General features: G+C 33.3%; 1 protein-coding gene across 11 annotated transcripts in view; it reads right to left on the reverse strand.

Moving 5' to 3' along the window:
• LOC125074004 (serine/threonine-protein kinase MARK2-like) overlaps positions 1-15,344 on the reverse strand; it is a 157,564-nt gene that overhangs the window by 21,543 nt on the left and 120,677 nt on the right. For all 11 annotated transcript variants that reach the window (XM_047685168.1, XM_047685166.1, XM_047685165.1 and 8 more), the window contains 5 exons: positions 3,678-3,777; positions 3,242-3,390; positions 2,032-2,139; positions 838-960; positions 325-460 (listed from right to left, as the gene is read on the reverse strand). In XM_047685168.1, the coding sequence (XP_047541124.1) occupies positions 325-460; positions 838-960; positions 2,032-2,139; positions 3,242-3,390; positions 3,678-3,777 (616 nt within the window). The remainder of the gene's footprint in view (positions 1-324; positions 461-837; positions 961-2,031; positions 2,140-3,241; positions 3,391-3,677; positions 3,778-15,344) is intronic.

Raw genomic sequence — 15,344 nt, forward strand, 5'->3', positions numbered from 1 at the left:
TTTAAGTGCGCATGCATTCTGCTGTGATTGTTGATATTTTAGGATAATGCATGTTTTGAAACGTTGATCGTATTGTCCATCGTATGATTTTGAGGTACGACGTACTTTCCATCTCGTGTGGGTTGAAAAAAAGTTTTGGACAATTTAATTTAAGGGAAACGCACCCCCCATATCTCACTCCCTATTGTAACTGTTAATATTGCATTGATACAGTCTGGTTAAATAAGCTCCAAGCCTTCTCCACAAAAAGTCCCACAGCTGGTCATAGGCGTACTCTACTCCTATGCCCAGCAGAGGAACGCATAGAAGCGTTACATATAATACCTTGAAACAATTCAGGCGCAGCGTAAGGCGGTGACCCACAGAAAGTATCCAACTTTGCACCAGGAGTGAATTCGTTTGAGAATCCAAAATCCGCTATTTTGATGTTCATTTCGCCGTCCAGCAGGAGATTTTCAGCCTGAAATTGTGTATCAGGTATAAATATACTGATTTTTTTTTTAAATCGAGTTCATAAAAATATTTATACGTTATTTGTTAGGAATAATTGCGTTGGAAGCGTTTTACTCAAACTTACACTTAAAGTCAAAAAAATTATATCAATAAGAAGGATCTTCCTTTAAAATGTATGTGCGTAAGTGTTTCAGTCAATAAAATTTTCAGCAGTAGCTGGATCCAACAGTTATCAGTGTCCCACTGACCTCACCCTACCAAACAGAGTTCCATCGCACTCTCAAGTGAGACTCGAGTGAGTGAGAGTGTCTTCGTTTGTGCACACACAAAATATATCATAATCAGCTGTAAAACGAAATTTGATATATTATCCGTATGAGGTACCTTGAGATCTCTGTGTATGATCCGTTTCTGATGGCAGTACTGAACAGCTGATACTATTTGTCGGAACTTGGCACGAGCCTCCTTCTCCTTCATGCGACCGTGTAGCACCAGATAGTCGAACACCTGTACCACGGAAAAAAACATCTTCTATAGTATCGTATAAACGGTTATTTCACAACAAACATTTATCGAAACAATATATTAGTAACTTATTAATTATCATTTGAAAATATTGCACATGAAACTGACACCGGTTTCGAGTGTTGATTCAGCTTTGCAAAACTACCAAGAAACTTAGTAATCTCTTTGAAAGTATTACAATACATATATATATATTACTTTGTATTACAATACATATCTATATAAGGGATAATTTTTTAAAGAGAATACTAGTAATACCCCAAATTAATTAACGAATTACTAATATTCCTATTTACCACCCCCTTTTAAGCTTATCACTTGTTTTAGGAGTGGGGACGACAATAGCCCATGAGGTCAGGATCGATCCTGTGACTGTATACATCGCCAGGCCGCCCGTAAGCCATTGCGGTACTGACGCTTGAGGCATTATTTAGAATTAAAATACATAATTTTATAGTGTATCGTTTTTGCCACCAGACGGTGGACATCACCGCCCATAGACATTACTTACTTCGCTAATCCATCGCTAACCTTGGGAATTAAGATGTCATGTCCTCTGTGCTTGTAATTACACCCTGGATGGGGGTATTGCTGTTTGGTAGAATATTTGATATGTGTAGGTGGTACCTACCTCGACGGGCTTGCACAAAGCCGATCAATAAAAGAATCCTTAGCACTTTTATCATACAAATAATCCTATATGATGATATGTATTTTGAATTTCTTTTCGCGTGTTAACTTGTGTTTTAAATGTGTTTAATGTTATATCATGACCATGAAGCCATATTTTATACCAATATCTGAGGGCAAGGGTGATCGGCCATGCGTGTAGCGTTGGCTCATTTACTGTCACCCTTTAAATCGATTACGGTAAATTTAAGATACACAATAGCAAACGCGACTTAAAAGACGCGTGACATTAATAAAAGTACTATGAGCGTAATAATATCTAATATAAGTTTAACATATCAATCCACTATTAAGTTTGGCCATTAATTAGTTAAGCATGAATATTTTGTATGTATTATTTTGTAAGTATGCTAGTTCCCTCACCTCGCCACCAGACGCGTATTCCATGACGAGATACAAAGTCTTCTCCGTCTCGATCACTTGGAACAGCTTCACAATGTTCGGGTGGTCCAACATCTTCATTATACGAACCTGGAACAAACGACCACGAATCATCAGAACACTTATAAAAGATTGTATGAGCCCATAGACAAATAACGACGTAATTTTTGTCAAAACTCTGCTTGAAGTTCGATATAGAATAAACGATGAGAGCTACAAATTAAACGTAAAAATTGTTGTGTAGGTACATTAGAAAAAAAAAAAAACAAAAAACGACACACTCCTTGACTTCATTCCGGTAAACATTCGCTACTAAATTTAAATCGTCTTTCAAAAAAACAAGATGGACATTCGAAAGGTAGATTCTACTGAAAATAATATATATAAACTTGATCTCATTAATTGTATAATACAATTTGATTTTATGTATGTTAGTCTTTTTTTTTTTAATTTTAATAATTGTGTAATTAGTATCAGTGGAAACTTAGCTGATGTATGTAATATTACTTTGTTACCCTAAAATAAAATAAAATAAAATTATATATAATTATATTAAGCGATTAATTAAGAAAAAATAATCGGTTTAAATTATTCTAAAACGAACCGAAATTAAACATTATAGTTTATTGACAGGGTTTAAAACTATTACGTATACGAGAGGTATATTTTGACGTAACATTTGGTACAATAATTAAAGTTAAGTTGAAGTACCTACTTGAACTCGAGAGTAATTAATTTATTGATTGGCTTACACTGAGCGACGGCATACTCTAGTCTTAAGGGGAAAGTTTGAAGCTTGCTGTTTTAATGCTACACGTCAGATTTAGATGGTATTTCCATTTATAGACGGTTTTGGCATAGGTTGGCGGACGAGCATATGGGCCCACCTGGTGGTAAGTGGTCACCACCGCCCATAGACAATGGCGCTGTAAGAAATATTAACCATTCCTTACATCGCCAATGCGCCACCAATCTTGGGAACTAAGATGTTATGTCCCTTGTGCCTGTGGTTACACTGGCTCACTCATCCTTCAAACCGGAACCAAACAATACTGAGTACTGTTGTTTGGCGGTAGAATATCCCATGAGTGGGTGGTACCTATCCAGGAGGACTTCCAGAGTATTCCAAGAGAAGTACTCATGTTCAACAATTGTCACAATATAAGCCGATTGTGTTGATGGTTATAATTACCTCTCTGAACAGTTTCTGCAAGGATCCTGGGTTGAGTTGCGTCTTGTCAATGATCTTGATCGCGACCTCCTTACCGGTCGGCACATGTTTCGCCAACTTCACCTTCGCGAAGTTACCCTTTCCGATCGTTTTCAGGAGTTTGTACTTGCCTTAAATAAATTATAATTGAGATTAAACAAAGCAGTTTATTATTATTTTATTCTAATAAGTCTCATTTTTATAAAGCATTTTTTTATTTATCTTTAACTATTTATATATTTAATATTGGTTATTTTACTAACAAGTAGGCCATCTGCCCAAGCTAACACATGGGCAAATGTTGTGAGAAATATTGACCATTCCTTATACCTACCAACAATACGCTGTCAATCATTGGGGCCTATAATGTTTTAACTCTTGTCTCTACCAATAGAACGACACGGTATGTGGTACTTACCAATATGCGGCTCCTCAGACGCCCTAGATCTCGAGGAGACCCTGGCGCTGCCGCCGGACGAGCCACCGCCACCCGCACCCGCCGAAGTCTCCGACGCGCTCTGGAAAATAAAATTGAAACACTATTAAAAAAAAAACGTAGGATACTATTTTTACGAAATTGTATAACTAGAATACTTAATAATAATAAATTTCAATATAAAATAAAACAATGATATTATTATACACTGCAATTCTTCTTTCAAATAACAATATTATATAATGAAACTAAAGTGACTGAATTTATTTTTTTCGTTGCATAAATCGAACAACAAATGACACGCCACACAAAACCTAATTTCTCATCTACGCTGAAAGAGTTGTTTATATAAAATTATTGATCTGAAATCATTGATTATTTACTAGCACAAGATCTTAAATCGAATATATCCTTAGGTTACATTATAAAATTCGGCCGTAAGGGACTTGGGAATAAAACGGGTTCAATGACATAAGCCTAGCTCACTACCATTTTATAGCTAAGGTTAATTTTAGTCCGTTTAAATAATACTCGTATTTACATCACTGGAGATAGAGAAGTAGCTTATGTCAGCTACAAATCTTTGAAGCACAAACCTAATAAGACAGCTGAAGGGGTCAATGAACTCGTTTTATCTAAGATAAGCTCGCGACAGTTCTTTGTATTCTGTTTAGGATTTATCTAGAATGTAAAGTAAAACTATTCGAATAGCTTTCTTTTCATTTCACAGATACAGCGAACACATTCAAAATTTTATTTTATATATATTTTTTTTTAAAACATCATATCTGAATACGTACATCTATTTTATTTTACACAACGAGTAACAAAACCATTAATATTATAAATACAAGCTGAATAATTTAGACATTTCAACTACAATATAAACATAAAAATGTTTTAAGGAGTTTTTACATATATCGTATACAAATATATAAGAAAACGTTGATAGAAAAAGTTATCCAGGACATAATAGCTATGAATAGCTACGAATCCGGTCATTACTTACTAGACCAGGCAGTCTCAACGTAAGGCTCACAGGCGCCCCTAAAAACTTTTACGAGTATTACCGTAGAGAGTACACTTCATGTTATTTATTTAAAAAGGATCTCAGATCTTATATCCTCGTATTCTGTAGACGAAGTAGGAATAGAGCTATTTACTTCTGATCTTTTTTCTATTCAGCGAAAAATAACTTATAAAGTGGTCCGAAAAAAGTTCGCGTAAGAATATTTTCGATGATAAGGCAAAAACGAAACGGATAAATATAAATGCTTTATTTTAAAAACATTATCGCTGAATAAACACGCTACGAGGAGATAAAAATGTCGATACATGAGTCAACGAATAAGAAAAACGATACATGAAATACACGGACTATTTGATTTATGACAAAATCAGAGCCAAAAGGTTTTTTTTTTTTTTTTTTATTCAAGAAGGCTCTTATAAACACTTTTATTGACATATTATTGGATTCAATTTAATGAAAAGAGATACCATTGGTTTGAAGAGCAAGTTTCACCGAGAAGAAACGACAATAAAATCAGTAGACACTCTTGATCTCAGAAGAAAATCATAGTCGAACTATTTACGATGAAATGTATATGTACTGTATGGGAATCGACGAATACAATACGTGAAAAAGGGAGAAACGGAGGATATCACTAGACAAAGAGGTGATTGAAAGAGACTCAGCGACGAAACCAATAAATTTGGACCAAAATAAGATGTATTTGAACAAAGATACGATCAAATCAAATGTATTTTATTCAAATAAATTTTACAATAACGCATTTTTGAGTCGTGAATATTTCAACTCTACCAGCATTTTGGATATCAAAGGCCAGTAAGGAGAAACAGCATGAAACTGACTGACATTTTATAAGACCAGATTTACAAAAATGTTAGTACTCACACGTATTGTACTTAAATCAGTCAGTGTTGTAACCAGAGTCTAGTTCCAAGCGTCTTTATCCTAAAAGTATTATAAACATATATAGTCATCTATACTAATACTACAAAATGCCAAAGTAACTCTGCCTGTATGTATGTTGGTCTTACGGAACTCCAAGGAAGGACATGGGCGACTTTTTAATGCGTGACGAACAATCACAAAACAATCCACTCATATAATATAAATATATTCGTGTATTTCGTACCGCATGCAACCTCTCGATGGCTTTCGTCCGTCTCCTCCTCCAAAGCTTCGATAGAAACACGGGCGCCAGCAGCGGCAACACTCGGTGTCGCATCGTTTGAGGATTTATTTTGATGAATTTGAAAAACCTTTGGACACTGGACTAGCTGATCAGCTAGTCTCACGCGTTCGATTTGATGGAGATATTATATAGACTTTCTGTTTTCAATTATCTTTTTCAGTTACAATTCTAAACGTTGTAGCTAATTTATTAACACGTTGCGTTTCAGTTTTTAATAAATTCTATCTGATATCTATTATTAAAATTCGTTTTTTCTTTCTTTTCAATTAATACATTTTTTTTCGAATCAATATTAATTAGAAATTAAATAAATAGTAAAGGAATGTCATGTTTCCGTCATATCGTAACACAAATAAATCACACGTTTACGTAATACAATAATCACAAAAACACAGCTCATTAATATGTCGAAACGATAAACTTTAGCACGTACGAAATGACACGACGCAACGACCGAACTAAGAAATCACCCACATTATTGATACGGTGACAGAATTATGGCAACAATAATAAATAACTTATATCGCTTACATTGACATCAATTCAAGTAACGATACTAACGAACGAACTACAAGGATTTACAACGAACGCCTGATTGTGTTTCAAATACAATGTTTTCTTACTTTATATGCAAAGTGGAAAAAACTGACTTTAAACTCTAAAACATTTCAAACGCTCAGATTACAAAGCGCAGCATCAGTGACGAAAGCCGGATCTTTACTTGACACCGAAGTTTTAACTTTAAACATTTCTATTTACATTTTTGACCATTAAGTGTTCTTTCATTTTTCAATGTTACTATACAAAACTATAGATTCAAAACCAACTCAATATCTATAAAGATCCTCTCCTAAATCAAAGAATATTATAAATATAAGAATAACGATAAAATACATATGAAGTCTTGATCAAATAATATTCTAGCTTATAAATAATAATAAAATACCATCTGACCGCACGTATCAAAATAAATCAACGCCTTCTGGAGAAAATTACACGTCAACATCTCTATTGAAATAAACGTCAAAGAAGTCAACCGATGAAGTCAATCCTACCCTAACAAGTTATTTTCAAATTAGAATTCGTTCAAACAAGAAATGAAGAACATAAATAAACTGTCAAAGTATTTCAATAACACAATAATGTTTTCGATATCAGAACCAACGAAGAGCTTTTAGGCTCTTACGCTATCTTTACAGCTTTACTAATAAGCTTTATCCGATTAAAACATTAATGTAAATTGAGAGCAAGTTCAATATTATGATATAGTCCTTGGTTGTTGACTTCAACGACAAAAGAAGTGAGATCTAAATGGGTGCCAAGTTCAATGGTCAGTCCTGAAATGTATTTACAACTATATAAAATATCATTTTTTCTTATAACTTAGGAGAATATATTGTATCCTAAGGTCTGACTTGGCAATTCTCATATGCGAATTATATTGTAGCCTTCGCAAGTTCTAAACATGTTACAAATGAATTATAAACACAAAATAAGTACGCGAAAATTCAGTGGTATTTATCTGGGTACGAACCCTCAATATCTGGTTAAAATTCATGTGTTCTAATGACTGGACAATCGCAGCTCTTAATGTACGTTAATTCTAACTAAGCAATTGTGAGCTCTCCTCGATTCTTCATAGATGTTCTAACTTATATTTTTTTATTATAAACACACATTATAACTTGTGTTTATGAACAATATGTACATGTATGTATGTTTATTCCAGAATAACCTTTAGATAAATGAGATGCACTGAAGAGTCCTTTCTCATTCCATAAAAAGTCGTGGTTTTAGGTCGTGTTTTATAATTTTAATTTTTTTTTCAAAGTGAAAATTTAAACAAAATTTCAAATAACATTGTAATTAGTAATAAGTAATCATTAACAAAACAAATAAGACACGAGCGTGTCTCGAACACGTTCCGTCTAAATCGAACTGTCAGCGATCGTTTTGAATCTGTCGTATCAATTTCATACAGTGCTCGTATTGAGAAACAAGAACCAATATAACGCGGTTCAAATAATCGAGGTTATCAGATAAAAGACTAATTATGACACGATTACATTCTATTGCCAGCACTATGTGTATGTAACATATCACTCGCCCTGAACCCCGACAATGTTCGAACAAGATATATATATTTTTAATTTACTTTGTTATAGAAACATTTTTTACCATAAATTCAAATATGGCGAGAGATCTCTCCACCAGTACAGATTGTTCATCGTCATCACAATTCCAAGCATTATTAAAATACATCTAATTGGTTTTTCAGCTCCGCAGACCGCAACAATCATAACCTTTTTAACATAACATTTCAACATTTTTCTCTCTAACTCAACGAGTTGAGCCTAGCTATACTAGCCTTAAACTTGCTCTAGAAGTAGTTAAACAAAAGCTTAGAGGGTTCCGTATCAAGCATAGGTTTTTCATTCTGAAAATACATTATACCTACCAACAGTGTATAGTGCGATTTAAAGCTAAAACGCTGTTTAAATATTCAAACGAAATGTCATTATAGGCGATCGATTTATAGTTTTATATATACGACTAGATTATAGTTTTGACAACTGCAAACATCAGATGTAAAAGGTCAACAACAACACCCAACCTTCGACCAACGAAATCGATACTTATAAATAAATCGCCCTCGGATATTGTACTTACGTCATATGTAAGTGTGCCGTGTACACGTCGCTCAATAAATTCACTATTTAGTGAAATCGATTAAGGAAGAAGTACGTTTCTATGAAAAAGCCAATAAAATTTTCTAAGTAACAGTGGTTAATTCAAGAGTTACGGTTATGTGCGGAGTAACAGACTTTAATGTGTCATCTTATATTTAAAGTTATAACACTCGTAATAAAGCTATTTTATTTTGAATGTAGAATACAGACAAGGTTATAAAAATAAAATCTGTAATATTATACGATTTAAGCAGCCGAATTTAGGCTACGGAAGCCAGTCTTAAGGATTAGCTAACTGAGAACATTATAAGTTCAGCAATGTTTGCTCATAGATGCAGGACCGCGGTCCTGTCTCTGTTCCTACCGCTTTATCTTCTTCCTTGGAAACATTGCCAGTATTTACAACGAGTTGCTACTGAGAATTTCTTCAAATCCCAATAACTTGTATTGGTCTGAACTCACAATCTGAAGCGTTTAAACTCACAATATGCAGTCTACCAAGGAAGCTGTAATAAAACTGTGATATTATCATTAATATATTATATAATATTTACATATTTACATATATATTTACATATATAATATTTACATATTTATCTAACCAAACAAACCAACCAGCAACAACCAATGGCCAACTACAACTATAAATTCAAAAACAAAACAATATCTTGTCGACGACATTTAAATACTAAAAAATGTAGATACATACATCGAACAATCAATAAAACATAAAATATATATAGATCAATTCACCTAATGTGGGTCGAACGAACTGGGCCGTGTTATATAACACGTATATACAAACACATGCGTACTATATACGCTCGATAATTACAGTACGAACGATCAAATTAAACAAATCAACATTAGAACGGGGCAAAGACGTATAAGACTGTCGGAACAATAATTAATAAACTTCCAAGACGAAGACATTTTATAATATTATGTAACATACACTGTCACTATAAAAATGTTATCTTTTAAATCATAATAAGTATATTTTATTGGTTAAAACATCTATCAATAATATCACCAGTAATAGATCAAATAATAGAACATATTTCTACTATATATGTGTGCTAAAAATAATAACACACACATCAACCACAACGACCAATAACAATTATACTATTAAGCCCTTCTGTCTAAGAGGTCGTTTACGTCCTACTGAAAAAAGCAATTTCGAATCTGAAAACTACATTTTATAATTAGAATTGGTGTTAAAAAAGAAAAACACCTTCAAGGCATAGAGTTGTGGTAAAACGAATGAATAAAACTGTCACGTAATAACGAACTTGGCCAAGTTTACTTTTCTATACAGTAAATTGAATTCCGTACGTTCACCTCTTAACTCTCCATCCAGATTAATATCAAAGGTTATACGTGTCCATTGTTCCAAACGATTGTTCGTCGATGAAAGAAATAGATACAATGAGATAGTGCTACGATTACCGGTCGCGAAAGCGATTTCAATCGCATTGAGAGTTTCGAATCGAAATACGAAACAATTTAACGATGCCAAGTCAAATAAATCCTGACTTTGTTTTGAATTTGGAAGTTCCGAGACATCATTCCCCGTTTCAGAATATTAAGAAAGTTGCTGTTTTATATTTATTATTGAAAGAAATTTATTCAAACTGTTACAATTTTATGAATGTGATTTTTATCAAGTATGGTTATTGACTCGTGGGTTCGGTTCTTTTGAAGAAAGATTTTGAGACTTGATTTACAATTTTGCGTTTAAGATGACTGTTACTAACATATTATGGGCGTGGCGTGAAATATACGTTTAATTATTGTTGATAATATAGATAATTTAAACGTAACTTACTTAACAAAAAATTACAAAAATAGATCAGAATATTGTAGCACATGTTATATAACTAGTACAAATAGACCGGAAAGAGGAAATTCGAGGCATGAACAAAAAATATTTTTCAATTTAAATTTGTAAAGGAACCAAACTATACGTATCTTTTGTTTCAAAGCTCCAGCCTCCAGGGTCGGATGTAGGAAGTTAAGTGACGTAGAGGTGGCAGATAAAAGAACGTTCAAGCATTTGATCGAGCAAGTGCCATTGTTCATAAAGTCTTTGTTTAAAACCGTAGCGTTGAGCAAACTGTGGTGTACATCCTACAGTACGTGAGCACTGCCTGAGTAACAGCACATATATAATAACATTTTACAGTTATATTAAGAAGTTTTAAATATATGTATATTAATGAAAGGATTTACTGTCGATACGGATCGAACCCACTTTAATTTCGCAATATCTGTGGGTCAGTGACGCGTAAATCAAACGATCCCTCCTTAACTTGTTATTTGGAGAATCGTTAAGTCCATACGAACCGCCAAGCGAACAAAGTTACAAGATAAACACTCAATGCAAATATATATTTAATTAGAATATATATCTATATCTATTTTCGATGAAAGTATTCAGTTGATGTATTTCTAGTGATTTGTGAAATTTATTAAACATTATTTCAATTATAAGCTACTGATAGAGGGTATTATGATATTATGTCATCAAATAAACATGTAATATATATTTTAAATCCTATTATGTTTGCCAATAGCGACGATATTCTAATTCGTTTCTATTTAAAGATAGAAACTAGATATTTACTTACTTATTATTAATAATTCCTATTCTGTTATAAATAATTTGATCGGTTTTGCTTAATTAAAATGGATTAGATAGCTTTCCCGTTTTCTATTTAACGATTAATATAATATATAAAGACTGACAAGTTAATAAACATTAATCGCTTACGTAACAATAGACCACAGCAACGCGAAAGAAAATTAATTGATGTAGCGCGATCGATACCGTCTATAAAATTAAATAGAACACATCAAATAAATATCACGTTTGTACGGACGAAAATAATAGAGCGTAGAAAAAGACAAAACAACGACAAGTAAATAATTGAACATTGGTATACGTAAGGAGGAATAAAATATAACGCACAAACTAAATTAATAAAACAAGGACAGAATTTAATTAAGATAATTTGTATAAACCGATCGCTATACGAGACGTCGATAACTTGATCTTGGATATATGATCATTTAAAACTCAACTGTCGATATATACTAACAGTATAAATGCGAAAGTAACACTGTCTATCACAAAACCGAAGAAGAAATTTGATGAAGCATGCTCGAACTCCAAGATCAACTCACGACCAACCCCTAAAACTCGAGCCGAGAGAGCGAAGTCGCCGTTAACAAGTATAAGAGACACAATCTACGCTAGATGCCCAACTTGAAGATATACAACCACGAAGAGATGCAATCGCTCCGAATTTCACAATACACAGATGAGCTTAAGATTGGACCGTAATTGCAGATCGTAGCAGCTTGCTGCACCGTTGATTTACGAAATTCGAACAGTGCTGATTTAGAAATAAAGCGTGGCGAATTTTTACAATTTAGAAGACAAAACCACATTACGCAAACTAAAGGCTAAATTGAGCACTAAATATTTAGAAGTTGTTACATATTCAATAATGTTTAAGCACAATCGAATTACTAGAACCATAACAGAACAGATATTCAAATGAGAATTAAGCTAATAGTTGCAACACAGCTTTGGATCAACGTTATCAACCTTTTCGAAAGCTACATTTACATGAAAAAAAAAAATATATTCAATACAAGAACAATTTCTGTCAAACTCGCCCCAATTGATTGTTGGAACTAAATCTACCCACTATTGTAGCATTTTAGATTATTAAACAAAAAATACTTGTACTGTTAAAAACGTATATAGTGTATAGAAACAAATATAATTGGAGCTCCAAATGTTCGTCAAAGGGATCACCGTTAACACTGAGACGCGATTCAGAATGACTCGATCCGACCTAATTAATTGTTTCACAAATTTTCACGACGATACATTGAATGTATCAATATGACGGTATCTAGTCCAGTACTGAGAGGACGAGAGCCAGTGGTCTATAATAAGCATGGACCCACTGGAGCTCGAAATGCGCAAGCAGACAGGGCGTGAAGAGTGGACGGTGGTTTTAATAATAAATAAAAAAAATACATCAATGTGATTTTTACTTTGTATATTTTAAATAATCGACGTTTTAAAGTAATTCAAGTTGTTAATCACCCAGTAAATCTATTAAATGTATAAAAAAAATCAAACAAAATATATAACAAGTTAATCAAAGTAAGTTAAATTATACTTCAGCCTTTTAACGCCGCAAAACAGCCAATGTGGTCATAAATAAAATAATGACCATTAAATTTGTCGTTTGCTTTAAAACAACAGTACGTTACTTTACTTCATTCGAAATTCTATCACATATATCACTAAACCCCTATGAACGCCAGTTGGTTAAATATTTGTTTAGAGTATGATACGTATCTAAACGAGTACTATTTTAAACGTCATGAAACATAAAATAGGCGATAGGAAATACAATATCCTGCAACGTTCAGAAAAAAAAAACCTTCAAAACGAACGCTATCCTACTGACATTATAAAAGCGAATGTTTCGCAGGATGACTGAATATTCGTTACTCTTTCACGCAAACACTACTGAACGGATTTGGATGATTTTTGAAATAGATATAGTTTACGGCTTAACAAATGTGCTCCCTAATACCTGCCCCACTCCCCTCCAACGCGGGTAATCATTGTGTGTGTCATGATGTATAGCTAAAACGATAGTTTACTTACAGTCAAAACAAAACACTAGCTGTATATAAAGTTCCCGAGCGACTACGATTGCGTTGGTAATATAAAATTTTACCTTGAAATAGTCATGTTTAAATGTACCGATCAATGTTATTATCCTCGGCTCCCGGCTTACCTGTAAATAAGGAAAAAAACAACGTTAGTTATGATAAACACACAATTTACATAAAAAATAAGGCATAGTTTTAAAAAAAAAAACAATATTACAAGACGTTTATTTACGAAACAACGTAATAAGACAAATAATATAGAACCCGTGAATGTTCCACGGTTGGGCAATATCCACTGCGTCTTTTACGAGCAAGATAAACACTATACAACATATCACGTCTAGTAAATTCCGGATCGAATCGCCAGTTTGTATTAACCTTATAAAATATCCGATGATATAATATTTTAATAAAGAAAAGTTTTACCCATTTAAAAAAAAAAAAAACTTGGTCCTTGTCGTTACATACGACACACATACACGAGTTCGTTCGTGTATGTGTGACTTCATCCGGAATACGACGCCGGTACCGGATAGAAATCTCCCGGAAGCCATGCTCGGGTACTTCAGTGTTTTCTTCTCAGTACTATTGCATGTTGGGGCTGATTTTACAATATTATTTAAAATGTTTTTTATGTACATTTATAAATCCTTAGAACCTTTGAACTATAATACAATACTATACACAAATATGAGATTACTTACAGTACTTACTTATAAAGTCAATTAAAACGAAATTTTGTCTTTTAGACTGCCGAAATGGAACAGCGGTTAAAACTTATTTATTCAAGCCGTTGTTTGCGGATTTAGTTTGCGGTGGTGGAAAACCTTGTGAGGAAACTGTTAAACTGTTAGTATCGGAGTATGAACCACCAAATCTGCAGCAGTGGAAAATTAAAGGTGTGTATGATAAATTAAAATTATATCTAAAAAACTTGCTGTGCAATCTACAAACTGATATAATTTTGTTTAGATTGACAAATTTAAAATGAACCGTGCGAAGCCGGAACAGTTAACTAGTATAATTTTAAATACTTTCATAGTATTTTCTGATAGTATTATTTGCAAACTTCACGGTGCCTCATGAAAACAATTCAATAAAACAAAGCAACCAGAACTAAGAAAACTTCAAGAGTTTATAAAAGATGTTTAAGAAAACTCCCCACGGAAACTGCTCAAATAACTTAACTAAATCACTAGTTTAAGAAGCGTTTAAACTTTCTATATAAGAAACGTTAAATTTATGCCTTATGAAGTCAGAAACAGGAATTGATGAAATGAAATACCGTAGTAATAAAAGAAGTGAACATTTGCACTGTAAATTAATACTTAAATCTTAATACAGAAGTGTGTCCTGTAAATTAAAATATCACGGAGTATATTTAACACGAGATCAATATCTTCGTGAATTCATGATTTTAATTATAAGGAAAACATCGTGTGACGAAATAAATTCTCTTGCATGTAAATCCACAAATCCACCAACTCGGAGACGAACAGCGTTGTGGAAGAAACTCTAACCTTTTTTAATTAAAAGAAGAGTAGACTTCGTTTCAGCAATAAAACATTAACAGACTGTTAGTATGACTATTGAAGTTATCCGAAGTGTAAAAAAAGCGACCATATAAATATTCTCGATCGATCTATTAAATCTTCACATAAAATATTATCGTGGATAGCTTTTCATACACAAAGCTAAGGACTAAACTCTCAGTAAAATTTACATGGTGAGGTGAGTGTGAGATTCTTTACAAAATCAAGAGTGTCGTGTTCTCTCTTGAGAGAGCCTCGCGCTCTTGTTGTCAGCTAAAACGCTACGACACGTTAACCTAAATTAACAACACTGCATTTAGAATTCACTTATCAATAGAACAGCGTTGCTACTTCAAAATTGAATCTACATATGTGAACATAGAAAACGGACGCACGTTTTGTTAGTATCTACATATTATAGACAAGTTGTTGTCTGCGACGTCGCTCGCCTTTTAAAGTACGTCAGGTGGTGAGCATATAAAGCCTATGTCTTTTCTCGGC

The sequence above is a fragment of the Vanessa atalanta genome, chromosome 26, assembly GCF_905147765.1.
Source record: "Vanessa atalanta chromosome 26, ilVanAtal1.2, whole genome shotgun sequence".
In the NCBI taxonomy this organism is placed as follows: Eukaryota; Metazoa; Arthropoda; class Insecta; order Lepidoptera; family Nymphalidae; genus Vanessa; species Vanessa atalanta.